At 56.0% G+C, this 18,028-nt stretch overlaps 3 protein-coding genes and 1 long non-coding RNA gene across 4 annotated transcripts in view; 1 reads left to right on the forward strand and 3 right to left on the reverse strand.

The window, feature by feature from the left end:
* The window catches only part of LOC145534148 (uncharacterized), a 770,273-nt gene that overhangs the window by 254,027 nt on the left and 498,218 nt on the right, over positions 1–18,028 (forward strand). Inside the window, exons 33-34 of the long non-coding RNA XR_014074274.1 lie at positions 5,700–5,811; positions 13,338–13,449. This is a non-coding gene — a long non-coding RNA (uncharacterized LOC145534148). The remainder of the gene's footprint in view (positions 1–5,699; positions 5,812–13,337; positions 13,450–18,028) is intronic.
* LOC145533936 (uncharacterized) lies at positions 180–5,273 on the reverse strand. Its single transcript, XM_081561285.1, has 3 exons — positions 1,797–5,273; positions 1,085–1,397; positions 180–832 (listed from the first exon to the last, which is right to left on the reverse strand). Exons 1-3 carry the CDS (start codon positions 2,031–2,033, stop codon positions 204–206), a joined length of 1,179 nt encoding a protein of 392 aa, XP_081417411.1. The 5' UTR covers positions 2,034–5,273; the 3' UTR covers positions 180–203.
* Positions 7,842–10,243, reverse strand: LOC145533887 (uncharacterized). Its single transcript, XM_081561232.1, has 3 exons — positions 9,461–10,243; positions 8,749–9,061; positions 7,842–8,496 (listed from the first exon to the last, which is right to left on the reverse strand). Exons 1-3 carry the CDS (start codon positions 9,695–9,697, stop codon positions 7,868–7,870), a joined length of 1,179 nt encoding a protein of 392 aa, XP_081417358.1. The 5' UTR covers positions 9,698–10,243; the 3' UTR covers positions 7,842–7,867.
* LOC145534091 (uncharacterized) lies at positions 15,474–17,298 on the reverse strand. The gene is made up of 3 exons (XM_081561459.1): positions 17,099–17,298; positions 16,387–16,699; positions 15,474–16,134 (listed from the first exon to the last, which is right to left on the reverse strand). Exons 1-3 carry the CDS (start codon positions 17,231–17,233, stop codon positions 15,506–15,508), a joined length of 1,077 nt encoding a protein of 358 aa, XP_081417585.1. The 5' UTR covers positions 17,234–17,298; the 3' UTR covers positions 15,474–15,505.

Genomic DNA, 18,028 nt, shown 5'->3' on the forward strand with positions numbered 1-18,028 from the left:
AGGAATGCACAAAGAAAGGATGAAATTGTGTTCAGGATCGGGGGAAGGGATGAACAGGGCGTGCTTGCCTTGAATCCAGGCTTTGTTGGGGGGTGGGGCATAAAGATCAAACGGGTCTGAAACTACAAAGTGGTGATGGTAACACAGTATCACCAGAGTTACACAACAGTGTTCCCAAATTGCAACAATGATGAAAAAGTTTACTAATCCCAACTTAACCAACAAAAGTACAGGAAACCATACAAAAAATAAAACATCACCAGAAAGGTGGAAACAAACCAAATGCAAAGCAGTTCAGGGGAAAGGAACTCCATGTCCCCTGGGGGCAGACCGAGTTGCCAGCGTCCACGGTGAGCAGACGGGGATGGAGGCTGCAGAGCCGACCGCTCCCCTGGACGTGGTGTTTCCGGCAAGGGCTCTGGGTGTCTGTCCAGAGCGGGGGCTCGTTCTCCCTGCAGGGGTGGGTGAGTCATCGTGGGCGTCTGGGTGTTGCGCGGGAGCCAGGGCAGGCTCTCCCTGCCGAGGCGGTGACTCCTCCTCTGCCTCGGGTTCTCCTGCCAGAGCCCGAGCAGGTAGAGGTGCACGTGGAGGTGGAGGTTCTGGCTGAGGGGGTGGGACATCAGTGCCTGGGGCTGGGGGTCCTGCAGGCATGGAGATCCGATCTGCCCGGTGTGCTGGCCAGTACCCAGCTGGCCTGGTGTCTCTGCGAGGGCAAGTCTCGGTTCTCCATCTGCCCTCGGTGGATCCCTGGGTCCTGCACCTGGAGCCAGCACCTCTGTAGGGACAGGTCTGGGAAGCGGAGCCTGGTTCCAGTTGGAGGCCAGTGCTAGAGCTGGGGGAGAAGCAAAGTTTGCCCACAGGCCAGCCTTGGCATGTGCGTCTCCCGGGACAGAAAGCTTCCAAGAGATTCCCAAAGACTACCCAGCGTCGGATGTCTTTTGGGACTGAAGTGTGCAAGATGGGGGGCGGGGGGTGTGAGGCCAGCGCTTGCTGCAGGCCCAGCAGCAGCTTTCGGGGACTCGTCCCTGTGTAGCTCAGCACCCCCTCCCCACACACTCCCGTGCACCAGCCCCAGCGTCCTCACCTCTGTGCTCTGGCGTGCTGGGCTCCAGGTCCTCCTGCTGCCTCAGAGGCCGGGGTTCTCGGGACTCTGGGTCGGAGCCGGGTGTGCTGAGCTCCGTGGCAGCCTCAGACTGGGCCGCCGGGTGTATCCTGGGCGGTGTCTCGGCAGCAGGCCTTCCCCGCCTCCGCTTCTCCCCCGGTGGGGCTGATGCCTCCGTGGGCACGCTCACCTGGAGCCTGCACTGGGCCTCACGGGCGGGGGGGTGGTGCTCCGACCCCTCCCTCCGGGAGGTGGATGGGGTGTCCCCGTCCTCGGCCTCATCACGTGGGAAGCTCTGCAACGACAGTGACCGTCAGCCAGCCATGCTAGGAGTTTTCCGAGCTGGGCCTGGGCAGTGGAGCCGCTGCTTCTGCCTGCTCGAACTTCTCTTCCCAGAAGGGTCAGAGACGTGTGTCTGCTCAGATCCCCACCCGGGAGGAAAGAGACCCACCTGAGGGTGTGAGGTCCGCCTGGGCGGCCGCCGCTGCCCGCACTCTCCCCATCCCGCCCAGCCTGCTCTCCCCTGGGGTGTGGACACAACTTGTCCGCAGGCTTCTGACCCCACATCCGCCTGGGCTTCCTTGAGGGAGACACACCCCAAGAAACCCGCATCCACACACACAGGCAAAGGACCCGCTGTTTCCGGGTGGCATGGGAGAGGCGGCCTGGTCCGTCCTGGGGCTCCCCGTGTTACCTTTCTGTTTCTCCGGGCAAAGGGCCAGAGGCCTCTCGGGGGTGTCCTGAGCCAACGTCGACAGGGTGCCCGCGCACACTGCCTGTGAGCACTCCTGAGGCCCCGGCCTCTGGGCAGGGGCAAACAGCAGAACATCCTGGCAGCCAGTGAACTGGCTGGGGGCTCCTCTCCGCTCTGGAGGCCTGGATACCCGGGCTGCGGGTTCTGTTGGGTTCTGTTGCCGGCAGGTGACATCATCTCCTGGGGTTCGTGCTGAGGTCCCTTCCCCAAAACTTCCCAAGGGAATCTCTGGGTTTCTGACTGCTCGACCACCCCCCTTAGGCCATGTGCAGGCACAGTGACACCCACACAGCCCAGCCCACAGCCCTGGGGAGGCCTGGGTTCAGCCAGGGCCTGAGCTCCGAGGACCCCACTGCTCTCAGACCAGGCTCCTTCTTCTCATAAGTGGTGTGGCCCTGGACAAGCATATGCCCCTCAGGGTTGCCCCAGTCTCTCCATCTGCAGAGTGGTGGTCATTCTCCCATCTGCTTCCTAGGTCTGTCGGCCTACGAGCAGCTCCATGCCTTTCCACCTGGGGCCGATATCACGTGGAGCTTGTGCGCTGAGACTTCAGAAAGAAAGATTCCATCCAGGGCTGACACAGCACAGAATGGGGCAGAACGAGGCCTGGATGTGCCGTGGTACCCAGGAAAAGGCACTCCCCCTCCTGACTGTTTTGAGACCCCGCATCCAAGTTGGAGGACCGAAAGGAAGACTCGAAGGTCTCCCTCTCTTATAGAAAAGAGTAGCCAACTTTCTGCTCCTCTGTTTCCATTGAGATTCTGTTCAAGTGTCCCAGCTCGGCTTCTGCGGGTGGCTGAGCTTCTAGTGGCTCCCTGCGTTCTTGTCTTTTCCTCTCCAAACCTTCCGTCCTTTTCCCCCTTCTGGGGTGGAAGGGCGCTGTCATTGCTTCTACCTTCGAGGCAGATTGAGGAAAAGTCTGGACCGTCGACTCCTTTCCTCTCTTTGGTTCCGTGTCTCTCTCTGGCTGTGTCCCTCTCTTTTCCTTTCTCAGTTCCGTCTGTGTCTTCCTCTTTCTCTCTCGTGTGTGGATGGATGGATGCTAGGGATGCACATGTATATGATTAGATGAGGGTTATGTTTTAGGGATAGGTTAGAGGGAGAGAAAGGCTTTAGGTCGGAGTTGGTCATGGGGGAAGGGTCAAGGGTGGTGGTGGTGTTGTTTCTTGGAATCTGAGTGCTGTGCATTCTTCGTCTCTTTCCATATGAACCCCTTCTCAGATACACCACTTGCAAGGAGTCTCTCATGTTCTGTTTCCTATCTTTTGCATTTGTGAATGCTTAGCTTCTCTGTTGTGAAGAGGTTCCATTGGATGGAAACCCATGGGTGTACTTCGTGTACCTCTTTGCCTTACTTGAAGAGACCCATTTCGACCTCCGCCCAGCAAATGGCAAGGAGACTCTGATGTTAAGGAGCCTTTGACCTACGCTTCTTTCTAGCTATCTCATGACATCAGTCTTTAGGGTGAGGTTTTCCCCCTATATTGAGGTGGTATGAGATCAAAACCAATAGCGTTCTTCAGATGTAGCTGTCTGGTTTTCCCATGGACATTGATTGAAGAGGCTTTCTTGTTCCCATTTGGATATTCTCCCCTTCTGTGTCAGAGATGAGTTGACCATGGATGCTGGGGTTTGTTTCTGGACCCTCCACTTTATTCCATCGATCTGGATCTGTGTGTGTTTGTGTTGTTGTATTCCCAATGGCATACTGTCCTGCTGCTGCTGCTACGGCTAAGTCACTTCAGTCGTGTCTGACTCTGCGTGACCCCATGGCCTGCAGCCTACCAGGCTCCTCCGTCCAGGACGTTTTCCAGGCAAGAGTACTGGAGTGGGTCGCCATTGCCTTCTCCGATACTCTCCTGAGGATCCTAGTTTGGTCGTCTAATTTCCTTTCACACAACCTTGGATGTCCGTATCGGGGCTTTTTCATCGGATTGTATTGACAGTTTAGGCTCTTTTCTGTCTCCGTACCCCTTTTGCAATTCTTTGTTCGGTGCGAAAATGCATTGGCATTTTGGGAGGAATAGCATCGAAGCTGTGGATTGCCTTGTGGGGCTGTGACATCATTTTCCCAATAGGAATTCTTTCCAGCCCTGAGCACAGCTTCTCTTTCCAGTGATTGGTGTGGGCTTGATCTTCCTTCTTCCATCTCTCGCCGTTTTGTGAGAACAGGTCCATCCTTCCCTTCTGGGTTAGATGGACTGGTGGGTATCACTTCAGTGAATGGCATTGTCAGTGGGGGTGATAATTCCCTTCTCGTTGGAAGACTTTGCTGTGAGTATTAGAAATGCAAGTGACTTCTCTTCCCCTTCCTCCCTGTCCATCTCTCAGAGCCACCGGGAAACAGAGGCCTCATCCACGGTCACACAGGCCTGAGGGGGTGCAACTAGACTGTTGTTTCTTCAGGCCCTCAGTGCTGGACATCATCCGGGATCCTCTGTGTGTGTCTTCCTCAGTCTGGTGTCCCTTCAGACCTTTCCCTAGTTTTCACAGGCTTGTTGTGTTGGTGTTCTTTGTCTGTTTGGAGACACATCCTTGATAAGCTTTGTGTTTCCACTCATTCGTCTCGCGATGTATGACCTGTCTTTTGCTTTTGTCATGAGGTCTTTCCCACAGTAGATATCTTTGATATTGCAAAGTCCACTGTATTCTCTGGGTTTTTTTTTTTTTTTTGTGGACTGGCTTTTAGTTTTGTGTGTGAAGACTCAAAGCACGTGTCCGGTTTCTGCTCATTGTTCTTCGAGATTTGTGGCAAGTTTTCATGGAAAGTTTGTCTAGGGATAACTGGAAGTGAACTCGGTGTAAGGTGTCAAGTCTCCATCTCCATTCCTGTCATCCCCTGCAGTTTCCAATTCCCTGTTCCTGAGTGGTTTTAGAGACCTTGTGGGGAGTTTGGTTGCATTGGAGTTTGCATTTCCACCTTGATTCGATTCACACTGTTCTGCCCTCAGGGACACTGTCAAGGGGGAGTGAGGAGCAGCCTGCACTTCCAGCAGTGACCACACGGTGGGGCGAGTGCTGCTCTCCCCTCAGGGAGCCCCAGGCCACAGGCATCCCAGTGAGGAGCCAGTTCTGTGCTCAGCTGGAAGGAGTTAGTCTCTCAGGAGCCTCTGAGCCCTTGCCTTTGGATCACCCAGGGTGGGCATTTACTGGGACAGAAAAAATTGCCCTGAATTCCATGGACGGAAGAGCCTGGCTGTGTAGAGTTCGTGAGTTGCCGCGAATCAGACACAACTGAGGACACAAAAATTCTATAGATTAAAACACTTTTTGGGGTTGGGGGGGAGTGAAAGGGGGGGATGTGGGTTTTTTTGTCTTATATAATAGCCAAGGGAAATCTAGTTTAAACCTAAATTCACATAGACGGGAAAGGTATAGCTCTCCGTCACCCTATTAAAAAAAAAAAAAAAAAAAAAAAAAAAACTACTAAACTTTTCTGAAAGTTTATTTAGTAGCTTCCTTGAGCAGTTCATTGTGAAGCATTTTTTTTTTTTTCTGTGACATTGGCCTCATTAAAAAGCACGGTTTGCCTTTACTGGATAATTCTGTTCATTGGTTTCTTAGGGAACCTTGGTAATATTTGAGTTTCCTGGGGAGTATGGTCACATGACCTGGCCCTGGCCAATTGGTGCGTTCCACCTCCCTGGCCACTGTGATTGGCTCCGGGCTGGGGCAGTGCCCAATCGGGGCCCAGGGCCGGGCCTCCCGTTGGAAGCCAGGGGAAGACCAGCTGTCGTCCTGCTGGGGTAGGGGAAGGGGTGGGGCCGGGGGAGGTCAGGCTCCAGCAGTGGGAGGGGCGTGAGGCCCGCCTGCGGCAGTTGGTGACCTTCCTGCTCCCCTCAGGGCAGAGCCGCCGGCCTGAGAATGAGGGCGCTGCTGAGCCCAGGGCCTGGGATGGCCCGTTGCTGCTGTGGTCCCAGAGCTCCACCCGAGACCTGAGGGAAGCCGTCTGCCCGTGAGTCCTCTCCCGCTTGTCTGTCAGCTTGTTTGAACCATGCTGGGTTTTCTGCCCAGCTGGCTAAGGGGAGTCCCTGGAAATGCAAGGGTGTGGGTTTTGGCAGACTTCAGGGAAGACATGCCAGATGAGCCTGGGAGACTCCAGCTTAATCTGGATTCAGGAGATATCTCTTCGGGCCAGCTAGTAATTGTAGGATAAGCCTAATGAGTCTTCACAGGATGAAGAGAGTAACGTGCCAAGGTAGCAATCGATGTCCTCATTCGAGAGGATGAAGCTGGTGCTCAGAGAAGGGGGGAACTTGGCCACAGCAAGGAGGTGTGCACCCAGACAGAACCCCCAGATCCGGCCATTGGAGCTCAGGGAGGCCACTGGTGTGGCTTGTCCCTGTGGCAGGGGCCGAGGCACGCAGCCCACCCTGATTCCTGCGGGGGCCTGACTTGGGAAGTGCCATCTGGTAGCTTTGAGACTCACCAAACCAAATTGCACTGGAGAGAGGAGGGACACCTTCCTTCATCCACCCCCCACCCCCGCCGGATTCCCACATACCCTGACCCCTTTCTCCCGATTTCGGAGCCATTTCCAGAGTCCCGCTCATATGACCTCATTCGAAGTGCACTGTGGACGAGCTGCCATCTGCAGCTACTACCACAGCGGCCAAGGGCTTTAGCTCCCGACTACCTCCCTTCCTTTGGAACTTGGGGGCCCTCTACTCCCCACTTGCACACCACAGACCTTTGCTGAGGATTGTGGGGACCCTCACTCAGTTTGCAGTACGTTGTAGCCATCCCTGTCCTCTCTATACCTCCCTTGAAACTCAGCTTGTGAGCTCCTTTGGAGCAGCGTGGCCCACCTGGCTGCAACGGAAGAGACACAGCTGACAGTGAAACAACAGCTTAGATCTGAGACCCGGAAAGCTCTGTCAGAAGGGACCTCCCTCTTCACACCGTAGAGGCTGTAGGAGGCGCCAGGCTTTCGAACCAGTGCTGGGGCCAAAATGACTCCACAGCTGTTTTCCTTCCTGGGGAGGGTTCTGGCTCGAGTGGGAATGGCTCAAGTCTCCTAAGGTTCTGCAAGCCCACTGTGTGCAGATTCACGGTACACAGAGAGGAGAAGGTGGAGTCCTGCCCTGTAGGTGGTCACAGCTCACGGATGAGCCAGGCAGGCAGGCAGGCAGGGCATGAGAACACCTGAGCTGCCTTCATGAGTGAATGGTGTGGGGGCAGAGGAAGAGAAGCCGGTCTGCTCCCTCGTGTGGTGCCCCGGGCAGGTTGTCCCCAGAGGAAACCCTTACGACGGTGAGGACTATCACTGCTGTTTCCCAAGGGGTTCCGTCGGTGCGTGTCTTCCCCGGAGCGGTCAGGCCGTCTCTCAAGTACACGGGCCATGGGCATTGCCTCTCCTTGGAACTTCCCATGTGTTTCTCTTTTTTATGGAACAGTGATTTTCTAGAGGGGTTCTGGGCCACAAGGATGTTGGGTCATTTTCTAGCCTTCTGTCATGAAGAACGCTTTCCTGGGTGTTGGGGTGGTTTGTTGTTCCAGCTCCCTTTCTTGGCTTCTTTTGGGAGCTGGTGCAACAAGACGAGCTCAGCCTCTGCCTTCTGGCTGAGATGTCACCCTTGACACAGCAATGCCTGCCTGGAGATAATGATGGCAGTTGCCAAAAGGGCTTCGTTTGGCACATGGTATCTTGAAAGGACGTACACCGTCCTTTCAGATATCAAAGGCTAGTTCAAATGACATACAAATGAGAACTCTCCAATGGAGTCTTACAGTAGTTGGAGAGTCCAAAAAACACTCCGTCAGTCATTTCACTGAGAGTCATTGATTGGGGACACCAAGAATATAGGAAGGAATGCACAAAGAAAGGATGAAATTGTGTTCAGGATCGGGGGAAGGGATGAACAGGGCGTGCTTGCCTTGAATCCAGGCTTTGTTGGGGGGTGGGGCATAAAGATCAAACGGGTCTGAAACTACAAAGTGGTGATGGTAACACAGTATCACCAGAGTTACACAACAGTGTTCCCAAATTGCAACAATGATGAAAAAGTTTACTAATCCCAACTTAACCAACAAAAGTACAGGAAACCATACAAAAAATAAAACATCACCAGAAAGGTGGAAACAAACCAAATGCAAAGCAGTTCAGGGGAAAGGAACTCCATGTCCCCTGGGGGCAGACCGAGTTGCCAGCGTCCACGGTGAGCAGACGGGGATGGAGGCTGCAGAGCCGACCGCTCCCCTGGACGTGGTGTTTCCGGCAAGGGCTCTGGGTGTCTGTCCAGAGCGGGGGCTCGTTCTCCCTGCAGGGGTGGGTGAGTCATCGTGGGCGTCTGGGTGTTGCGCGGGAGCCAGGGCAGGCTCTCCCTGCCGAGGCGGTGACTCCTCCTCTGCCTCGGGTTCTCCTGCCAGAGCCCGAGCAGGTAGAGGTGCACGTGGAGGTGGAGGTTCTGGCTGAGGGGGTGGGACATCAGTGCCTGGGGCTGGGGGTCCTGCAGGCATGGAGATCCGATCTGCCCGGTGTGCTGGCCAGTACCCAGCTGGCCTGGTGTCTCTGCGAGGGCAAGTCTCGGTTCTCCATCTGCCCTCGGTGGATCCCTGGGTCCTGCACCTGGAGCCAGCACCTCTGTAGGGACAGGTCTGGGAAGCGGAGCCTGGTTCCAGTTGGAGGCCAGTGCTAGAGCTGGGGGAGAAGCAAAGTTTGCCCACAGGCCAGCCTTGGCATGTGCGTCTCCCGGGACAGAAAGCTTCCAAGAGATTCCCAAAGAATACCCAGCGTCGGATGTCTTTTGGGACTGAAGTGTGCAAGATGGGGGGCGGGGGGTGTGAGGCCAGCGCTTGCTGCAGGCCCAGCAGCAGCTTTCGGGGACTCGTCCCTGTGTAGCTCAGCACCCCCTCCCCACACACTCCCGTGCACCAGCCCCAGCGTCCTCACCTCTGTGCTCTGGCGTGCTGGGCTCCAGGTCCTCCTGCTGCCTCAGAGGCCGGGGTTCTCGGGACTCTGGGTCGGAGCCGGGTGTGCTGAGCTCCGTGGCAGCCTCAGACTGGGCCGCCGGGTGTATCCTGGGCGGTGTCTCGGCAGCAGGCCTTCCCCGCCTCCGCTTCTCCCCCGGTGGGGCTGATGCCTCCGTGGGCACGCTCACCTGGAGCCTGCACTGGGCCTCACGGGCGGGGGGGTGGTGCTCCGACCCCTCCCTCCGGGAGGTGGATGGGGTGTCCCCGTCCTCGGCCTCATCACGTGGGAAGCTCTGCAACGACAGTGACCGTCAGCCAGCCATGCTAGGAGTTTTCCGAGCTGGGCCTGGGCAGTGGAGCCGCTGCTTCTGCCTGCTCGAACTTCTCTTCCCAGAAGGGTCAGAGACGTGTGTCTGCTCAGATCCCCACCCGGGAGGAAAGAGACCCACCTGAGGGTGTGAGGTCCGCCTGGGCGGCCGCCGCTGCCCACACTCTCCCCATCCCGCCCAGCCTGCTCTCCCATGGGGTGTGGACACAACTTGTCCGCAGGCTTCTGACCCCACATCCGCCTGGGCTTCCTTGAGGGAGACACACCCCAAGAAACCCGCATCCACACACACAGGCAAAGGACCCGCTGTTTCCGGGTGGCATGGGAGAGGCGGCCTGGTCCGTCCTGGGGCTCCCCGTGTTACCTTTCTGTTTCTCCGGGCAAAGGGCCAGAGGCCTCTCGGGGGTGTCCTGAGCCAACGTCGACAGGGTGCCCGCGCACACTGCCTGTGAGCACTCCTGAGGCCCCGGCCTCTGGGCAGGGGCAAACAGCAGAACATCCTGGCAGCCAGTGAACTGGCTGGGGGCTCCTCTCCGCTCTGGAGGCCTGGATACCCGGGCTGCGGGTTCTGTTGGGTTCTGTTGCCGGCAGGTGACATCATCTCCTGGGGTTCGTGCTGAGGTCCCTTCCCCAAAACTTCCCAAGGGAATCTCTGGGTTTCTGACTGCTCGACCACCCCCCTTAGGCCATGTGCAGGCACAGTGACACCCACACAGCCCAGCCCACAGCCCTGGGGAGGCCTGGGTTCAGCCAGGGCCTGAGCTCCGAGGACCCCACTGCTCTCAGACCAGGCTCCTTCTTCTCATAAGTGGTGTGGCCCTGGACAAGCATATGCCCCTCAGGGTTGCCCCAGTCTCTCCATCTGCAGAGTGGTGGTCATTCTCCCATCTGCTTCCTAGGTCTGTCGGCCTACGAGCAGCTCCATGCCTTTCCACCTGGGGCCGATATCACGTGGAGCTTGTGCGCTGAGACTTCAGAAAGAAAGATTCCATCCAGGGCTGACACAGCACAGAATGGGGCAGAACGAGGCCTGGATGTGCCGTGGTACCCAGGAAAAGGCACTCCCCCTCCTGACTGTTTTGAGACCCCGCATCCAAGTTGGAGGACCGAAAGGAAGACTCGAAGGTCTCCCTCTCTTATAGAAAAGAGTAGCCAACTTTCTGCTCCTCTGTTTCCATTGAGATTCTGTTCAAGTGTCCCAGCTCGGCTTCTGCGGGTGGCTGAGCTTCTAGTGGCTCCCTGCGTTCTTGTCTTTTCCTCTCCAAACCTTCCGTCCTTTTCCCCCTCCTGGGGTGGAAGGGCGCTGTCATTGCTTCTACCTTCGAGGCAGATTGAGGAAAAGTCTGGACCGTCGACTCCTTTCCTCTCTTTGGTTCCGTGTCTCTCTCTGGCTGTGTCCCTCTCTTTTCCTTTCTCAGTTCCGTCTGTGTCTTCCTCTTTCTCTCTCGTGTGTGGATGGATGGATGCTAGGGATGCACATGTATATGATTAGATGAGGGTTATGTTTTAGGGATAGGTTAGAGGGAGAGAAAGGCTTTAGGTCGGAGTTGGTCATGGGGGAAGGGTCAAGGGTGGTGGTGGTGTTGTTTCTTGGAATCTGAGTGCTGTGCATTCTTTGTCTCTTTCCATATGAACCCCTTCTCAGATACACCACTTGCAAGGAGTCTCTCATGTTCTGTTTCCTATCTTTTGCATTTGTGAATGCTTAGCTTCTCTGTTGTGAAGAGGTTCCATTGGATGGAAACCCATGGGTGTACTTCGTGTACCTCTTTGCCTTACTTGAAGAGACCCATTTCGACCTCCGCCCAGCAAATGGCAAGGAGACTCTGATGTTAAGGAGCCTTTGACCTACGCTTCTTTCTAGCTATCTCATGACATCAGTCTTTAGGGTGAGGTTTTCCCCCTATATTGAGGTGGTATGAGATCAAAACCAATAGCGTTCTTCAGATGTAGCTGTCTGGTTTTCCCATGGACATTGATTGAAGAGGCTTTCTTGTTCCCATTTGGATATTCTCCCCTTCTGTGTCAGAGATGAGTTGACCATGGATGCTGGGGTTTGTTTCTGGACCCTCCACTTTATTCCATCGATCTGGATCTGTGTGTGTTGTTGTATTCCCAGTAGCATACTGTCCTGCTGCTGCTGCTGCGGCTAAGTCACTTCAGTCGTGTCTGACTCTGCGTGACCCCATGGCCTGCAGCCTACCAGGCTCCTCCGTCCAGGACGTTTTCCAGGCAAGAGTACTGGAGTGGGTCGCCATTGCCTTCTCCGATACTCTCCTGAGGATCCTAGTTTGGTCGTCTAATTTCCTTTCACACAACCTTGGATGTCCGTATCGGGGCTTTTTCGTCGGATTGTATTGACAGTTTAGGCTCTTTTCTGTCTCCGTACCCCTTTTGCAATTCTTTGTTCGGTGCGAAAATGCATTGGCATTTTGGGAGGAATAGCATCGAAGCTGTGGATTGCCTTGTGGGGCTGTGACATCATTTTCCCAATAGGAATTCTTTCCAGCCCTGAGCACAGCTTCTCTTTCCAGTGATTGGTGTGGGCTTGATCTTCCTTCTTCCATCTCTCGCCGTTTTGTGAGAACAGGTCCATCCTTCCCTTCTGGGTTAGATGGACTGGTGGGTATCACTTCAGTGAATGGCATTGTCAGTGGGGGTGATAATTCCCTTCTCGTTGGAAGACTTTGCTGTGAGTATTAGAAATGCAAGTGACTTCTCTTCCCCTTCCTCCCTGTCCATCTCTCAGAGCCACCGGGAAACAGAGGCCTCATCCACGGTCACACAGGCCTGAGGGGGTGCAACTAGACTGTTGTTTCTTCAGGCCCTCAGTGCTGGACATCATCCGGGATCCTCTGTGTGTGTCTTCCTCAGTCTGGTGTCCCTTCAGACCTTTCCCTAGTTTTCACAGGCTTGTTGTGTTGGTGTTCTTTGTCTGTTTGGAGACACATCCTTGATAAGCTTTGTGTTTCCACTCATTCGTCTCGCGATGTATGACCTGTCTTTTGCTTTTGTCATGAGGTCTTTCCCACAGTAGATATCTTTGATTTTGCAAAGTCCACTGTATTCTCTGGGTTTTTTTTTGTGGACTGGCTTTTAGTTTTGTGTGTGAAGACTCAAAGCACGTGTCCGGTTTCTGCTCATTGTTCTTCGAGATTTGTGACAAGTTTTCATGGAAAGTTTGTCTAGGGATAACTGGAAGTGAACTCGGTGTAAGGTGTCAAGTCTCCATCTCCATTCCTGTCATCCCCTGCAGTTTCCAATTCCCTGTTCCTGAGTGGTTTTAGAGACCTTGTGGGGAGTTTGGTTGCATTGGAGTTTGCATTTCCACCTTGATTCGATTCACACTGTTCTGCCCTCAGGGACACTGTCAAGGGGGAGTGAGGAGCAGCCTGCACTTCCAGCAGTGACCACACGGTGGGGCGAGTGCTGCTCTCCCCTCAGGGAGCCCCAGGCCACAGGCATCCCAGTGAGGAGCCAGCTCTGTGCTCAGCTGAAAGGAGTTAGTCTCTCAGGAGCCTCTGAGCCCTTGCCTTTGGATCACCCAGGGTGGGCATTTACTGGGACAGAAAAAATTGCCCTGAATTCCATGGACGGAAGAGCCTGGCTGTGTAGAGTTCGTGAGTTGCCGCGAATCAGACACAACTGAGGACACAAAAATTCTATAGATTAAAACACTTTTTGGGGGTGGGGGGGAGTGAAAGGGGGGGATGTGGGCTTTTTTGTCTTATATAATAGCCAAGGGAAATCTAGTTTAAACCTAAATTCACATAGACGGGAAAGGTATAGCTCTCCGTCACCCTATTAAAAAAAAAAAAAAAACTACTAAACTTTTCTGAAAGTTTATTTAGTAGCTTCCTTGAGCAGTTCATTGTGAAGCATTTTTTTTTTTTCTGTGACATTGGCCTCATTAAAAAGCACGGTTTGCCTTTACTGGATAATTCTGTTCATTGGTTTCTTAGGGAACCTTGGTAATATTTGAGTTTCCTGGGGAGTATGGTCACATGACCTGGCCCTGGCCAATCGGTGCGTTCCACCTCCCTGGCCACTGTGATTGGCTCCGGGCTGGGGCAGTGCCCAATCGGGGCCCAGGGCCGGGCCTCCCGTTGGAAGCCAGGGGAAGACGAGCTGTCGTCCTGCTGGGGTAGGGGAAGGGGTGGGGCCGGGGGAGGTCAGGCTCCAGCAGTGGGAGGGGCGTGAGGCCCGCCTGCGGCAGTTGGTGACCTTCCTGCTCCCCTCAGGGCAGAGCCGCCGGCCTGAGAATGAGGGCGCTGCTGAGCCCAGGGCCTGGGATGGCCCGTTGCTGCTGTGGTCCCAGAGCTCCACCCGAGACCTGAGGGAAGCCGTCTGCCCGTGAGTCCTCTCCCGCTTGTCTGTCAGCTTGTTTGAACCATGCTGGGTTTTCTGCCCAGCTGGCTAAGGGGAGTCCCTGGAAATGCAAGGGTGTGGGTTTTGGCAGACTTCAGGGAAGACATGCCAGATGAGCCTGGGAGACTCCAGCTTAATCTGGATTCAGGAGATATCTCTTCGGGCCAGCTAGTAATTGTAGGATAAGCCTAATGAGTCTTCACAGGATGAAGAGAGTAACGTGCCAAGGTAGCAATCGATGTCCTCATTCGAGAGGATGAAGCTGGTGCTCAGAGAAGGGGGGAACTTGGCCACAGCAAGGAGGTGTGCACCCAGACAGAACCCCCAGATCCGGCCATTGGAGCTCAGGGAGGCCACTGGTGTGGCTTGTCCCTGTGGCAGGGGCCGAGGCACGCAGCCCACCCTGATTCCTGCGGGGGCCTGACTTGGGAAGTGCCATCTGGTAGCTTTGAGACTCACCAAACCAAATTGCACTGGAGAGAGGAGGGACACCTTCCTTCATCCACCCCCCACCCCCGCCGGATTCCCACATACCCTGACCCCTTTCTCCCGATTTCGGAGCCATTTCCAGAGTCCCGCTCATATGACCTCATTCGAAGTGCACTGTGGACGAGCTGCCATCTGCAGCTACTACCACAGCGGCCAAGGGCTTTAGCTCCCGACTACCTCCCTTCCTTTGGAACTTGGGGGCCCTCTACTCCCCACTTGCACACCACAGACCTTTGCTGAGGATTGTGGGGACCCTCACTCAGTTTGCAGTACGTTGTAGCCATCCCTGTCCTCTCTATACCTCCCTTGAAACTCAGCTTGTGAGCTCCTTTGGAGCAGCGTGGCCCACCTGGCTGCAACGGAAGAGACACAGCTGACAGTGAAACAACAGCTTAGATCTGAGACCCGGAAAGCTCTGTCAGAAGGGACCTCCCTCTTCACACCGTAGAGGCTGTAGGAGGCGCCAGGCTTTCGAACCAGTGCTGGGGCCAAAATGACTCCACAGCTGTTTTCCTTCCTGGGGAGGGTTCTGGCTCGAGTGGGAATGGCTCAAGTCTCCTAAGGTTCTGCAAGCCCACTGTGTGCAGATTCACGGTACACAGAGAGGAGAAGGTGGAGTCCTGCCCTGTAGGTGGTCACAGCTCACGGATGAGCCAGGCAGGCAGGCAGGCAGGGCATGAGAACACCTGAGCTGCCTTCATGAGTGAATGGTGTGGGGGCAGAGGAAGAGAAGCCGGTCTGCTCCCTCGTGTGGTGCCCCGGGCAGGTTGTCCCCAGAGGAAACCCTTACGACGGTGAGGACTATCACTGCTGTTTCCCAAGGGGTTCCGTCGGTGCGTGTCTTCCCCGGAGCGGTCAGGCCGTCTCTCAAGTACACGGGCCATGGGCATTGCCTCTCCTTGGAACTTCCCATGTGTTTCTCTTTTTTATGGAACAGTGATTTTCTAGAGGGGTTCGGGGCCACAAGGATGTTGGGTCATTTTCTAGCCTTCTGTCATGAAGAACGCTTTCCTGGGTGTTGGGGTGGTTTGTTGTTCCAGCTCCCTTTCTTGGCTTCTTTTGGGAGCTGGTGCAACAAGACGAGCTCAGCCTCTGCCTTCTGGCTGAGATGTCACCCTTGACACAGCAATGCCTGCCTGGAGATAATGATGGCAGTTGCCAAAAGGGCTTCGTTTGGCACATGGTATCTTGAAAGGACGTACACCGTCCTTTCAGATATCAAAGGCTAGTTCAAATGACATACAAATGAGAACTCTCCAATGGAGTCTTACAGTAGTTGGAGAGTCCAAAAAACACTCCGTCAGTCATTTCACTGAGAGTCATTGATTGGGGACACCAAGAATATAGGAAGGAATGCACAAAGAAAGGATGAAATTGTGTTCAGGATCGGGGGAAGGGATGAACAGGGCGTGCTTGCCTTGAATCCAGGCTTTGTTGGGGGGTGGGGCATAAAGATCAAACGGGTCTGAAACTACAAAGTGGTGATGGTAACACAGTATCACCAGAGTTACACAACAGTGTTCCCAAATTGCAACAATGATGAAAAAGTTTACTAATCCCAACTTAACCAACAAAAGTACAGGAAACCATACAAAAAATAAAACATCACCAGAAAGGTGGAAACAAACCAAATGCAAAGCAGTTCAGGGGAAAGGAACTCCATGTCCCCTGGGGGCAGACCGAGTTGCCAGCGTCCACGGTGAGCAGACGGGGATGGAGGCTGCAGAGCCGACCGCTCCCCTGGACGTGGTGTTTCCGGCAAGGGCTCTGGGTGTCTGTCCAGAGCGGGGGCTCGTTCTCCCTGCAGGGGTGGGTGAGTCATCGTGGGCGTCTGGGTGTTGCGCGGGAGCCAGGGCAGGCTCTCCCTGCCGAGGCGGTGACTCCTCCTCTGCCTCGGGTTCTCCTGCCAGAGCCCGAGCAGGTAGAGGTGCACGTGGAGGTGGAGGTTCTGGCTGAGGGGGTGGGACATCAGTGCCTGGGGCTGGGGGTCCTGCAGGCATGGAGATCCGATCTGCCCGGTGTGCTGGCCAGTACCCAGCTGGCCTGGTGTCTCTGCGAGGGCAAGTCTCGGTTCTCCATCTGCCCTCGGTGGATCCCTGGGTCCTGCACCTGGAGCCAGCACCTCTGTAGGGACAGGTCTGGGAAGCGGAGCCTGGTTCCAGTTGGAGGCCAGTGCTAGAGCTGGGGGAGAAGCAAAGTTTGCCCACAGGCCAGCCTTGGCATGTGCGTCTCCCGGGACAGAAAGCTTCCAAGAGATTCCCAAAGAATACCCAGCGTCGGATGTCTTTTGGGACTGAAGTGTGCAAGATGGGGGGCGGGGGGTGTGAGGCCAGCGCTTGCTGCAGGCCCAGCAGCAGCTTTCGGGGACTCGTCCCTGTGTAGCTCAGCACCCCCTCCCCACACACTCCCGTGCACCAGCCCCAGCGTCCTCACCTCTGTGCTCTGGCGTGCTGGGCTCCAGGTCCTCCTGCTGCCTCAGAGGCCGGGGTTCTCGGGACTCTGGGTCGGAGCCGGGTGTGCTGAGCTCCGTGGCAGCCTCAGACTGGGCCGCCGGGTGTATCCTGGGCGGTGTCTCGGCAGCAGGCCTTCCCCGCCTCCGCTTCTCCCCCGGTGGGGCTGATGCCTCCGTGGGCACGCTCACCTGGAGCCTGCACTGGGCCTCACGGGCGGGGGGGGGGTGCTCCGACCCCTCCCTCCGGGAGGTGGATGGGGTGTCCCCGTCCTCGGCCTCATCACGTGGGAAGCTCTGCAACGACAGTGACCGTCAGCCAGCCATGCTAGGAGTTTTCCGAGCTGGGCCTGGGCAGTGGAGCCGCTGCTTCTGCCTGCTCGAACTTCTCTTCCCAGAAGGGTCAGAGACGTGTGTCTGCTCAGATCCCCACCCGGGAGGAAAGAGACCCACCTGAGGGTGTGAGGTCCGCCTGGGCGGCCGCCGCTGCCCGCACTCTCCCCATCCCGCCCAGCCTGCTCTCCCATGGGGTGTGGACACAACTTGTCCGCAGGCTTCTGACCCCACATCCGCCTGGGCTTCCTTGAGGGAGACACACCCCAAGAAACCCGCATCCACACACACAGGCAAAGGACCCGCTGTTTCCGGGTGGCATGGGAGAGGCGGCCTGGTCCGTCCTGGGGCTCCCCGTGTTACCTTTCTGTTTCTCCGGGCAAAGGGCCAGAGGCCTCTCGGGGGTGTCCTGAGCCAACGTCGACAGGGTGCCCGCGCACACTGCCTGTGAGCACTCCTGAGGCCCCGGCCTCTGGGCAGGGGCAAACAGCAGAACATCCTGGCAGCCAGTGAACTGGCTGGGGGCTCCTCTCCGCTCTGGAGGCCTGGATACCCGGGCTGCGGGTTCTGTTGGGTTCTGTTGCCGGCAGGTGACATCATCTCCTGGGGTTCGTGCTGAGGTCCCTTCCCCAAAACTTCCCAAGGGAATCTCTGGGTTTCTGACTGCTCGACCACCCCCCTTAGGCCATGTGCAGGCACAGTGACACCCACACAGCCCAGCCCACAGCCCTGGGGAGGCCTGGGTTCAGCCAGGGCCTGAGCTCCGAGGACCCCACTGCTCTCAGACCAGGCTCCTTCTTCTCATAAGTGGTGTGGCCCTGGACAAGCATATGCCCCTCAGGGTTGCCCCAGTCTCTCCATCTGCAGAGTGGTGGTCATTCTCCCATCTGCTTCCTAGGTCTGTCGGCCTACGAGCAGCTCCATGCCTTTCCACCTGGGGCCGATATCACGTGGAGCTTGTGCGCTGAGACTTCAGAAAGAAAGATTCCATCCAGGGCTGACACAGCACAGAATGGGGCAGAACGAGGCCTGGATGTGCCGTGGTACCCAGGAAAAGGCACTCCCCCTCCTGACTGTTTTGAGACCCCGCATCCAAGTTGGAGGACCGAAAGGAAGACTCGAAGGTCTCCCTCTCTTATAGAAAAGAGTAGCCAACTTTCTGCTCCTCTGTTTCCATTGAGATTCTGTTCAAGTGTCCCAGCTCGGCTTCTGCGGGTGGCTGAGCTTCTAGTGGCTCCCTGCGTTCTTGTCTTTTCCTCTCCAAACCTTCCGTCCTTTTCCCCCTCCTGGGGT

The sequence above is a fragment of the Giraffa tippelskirchi genome, chromosome 14 (genome assembly GCF_054371585.1).
Source record: "Giraffa tippelskirchi isolate mGirTip1 chromosome 14, T2T-mGirTip1v1.2.pri, whole genome shotgun sequence".
NCBI classification, from domain to species: domain Eukaryota; kingdom Metazoa; phylum Chordata; class Mammalia; order Artiodactyla; family Giraffidae; genus Giraffa; species Giraffa tippelskirchi.

Coding starts and splice junctions, on each gene's coding strand:
- LOC145533936 (XM_081561285.1), bottom strand. CDS start 2,033: ATGATGTCACCTGCCGGCAACAGAACCCAACAGAACCCGCAGCCCGGG. Junction 1,398..1,796: donor TTGCCCGGAGAAACAGAAAG/GTAACACGGGGA, acceptor CTGTCGTTGCAG/AGCTTCCCACGTGATGAGGC. Junction 833..1,084: donor CAGCACGCCAGAGCACAGAG/GTGAGGACGCTG, acceptor CTTCTCCCCCAG/CTCTAGCACTGGCCTCCAAC.
- LOC145533887 (XM_081561232.1), bottom strand. CDS start 9,697: ATGATGTCACCTGCCGGCAACAGAACCCAACAGAACCCGCAGCCCGGG. Junction 9,062..9,460: donor TTGCCCGGAGAAACAGAAAG/GTAACACGGGGA, acceptor CTGTCGTTGCAG/AGCTTCCCACGTGATGAGGC. Junction 8,497..8,748: donor CAGCACGCCAGAGCACAGAG/GTGAGGACGCTG, acceptor CTTCTCCCCCAG/CTCTAGCACTGGCCTCCAAC.
- LOC145534091 (XM_081561459.1), bottom strand. CDS start 17,233: ATGTTCTGCTGTTTGCCCCTGCCCAGAGGCCGGGGCCTCAGGAGTGCT. Junction 16,700..17,098: donor TTGCCCGGAGAAACAGAAAG/GTAACACGGGGA, acceptor CTGTCGTTGCAG/AGCTTCCCACGTGATGAGGC. Junction 16,135..16,386: donor CAGCACGCCAGAGCACAGAG/GTGAGGACGCTG, acceptor CTTCTCCCCCAG/CTCTAGCACTGGCCTCCAAC.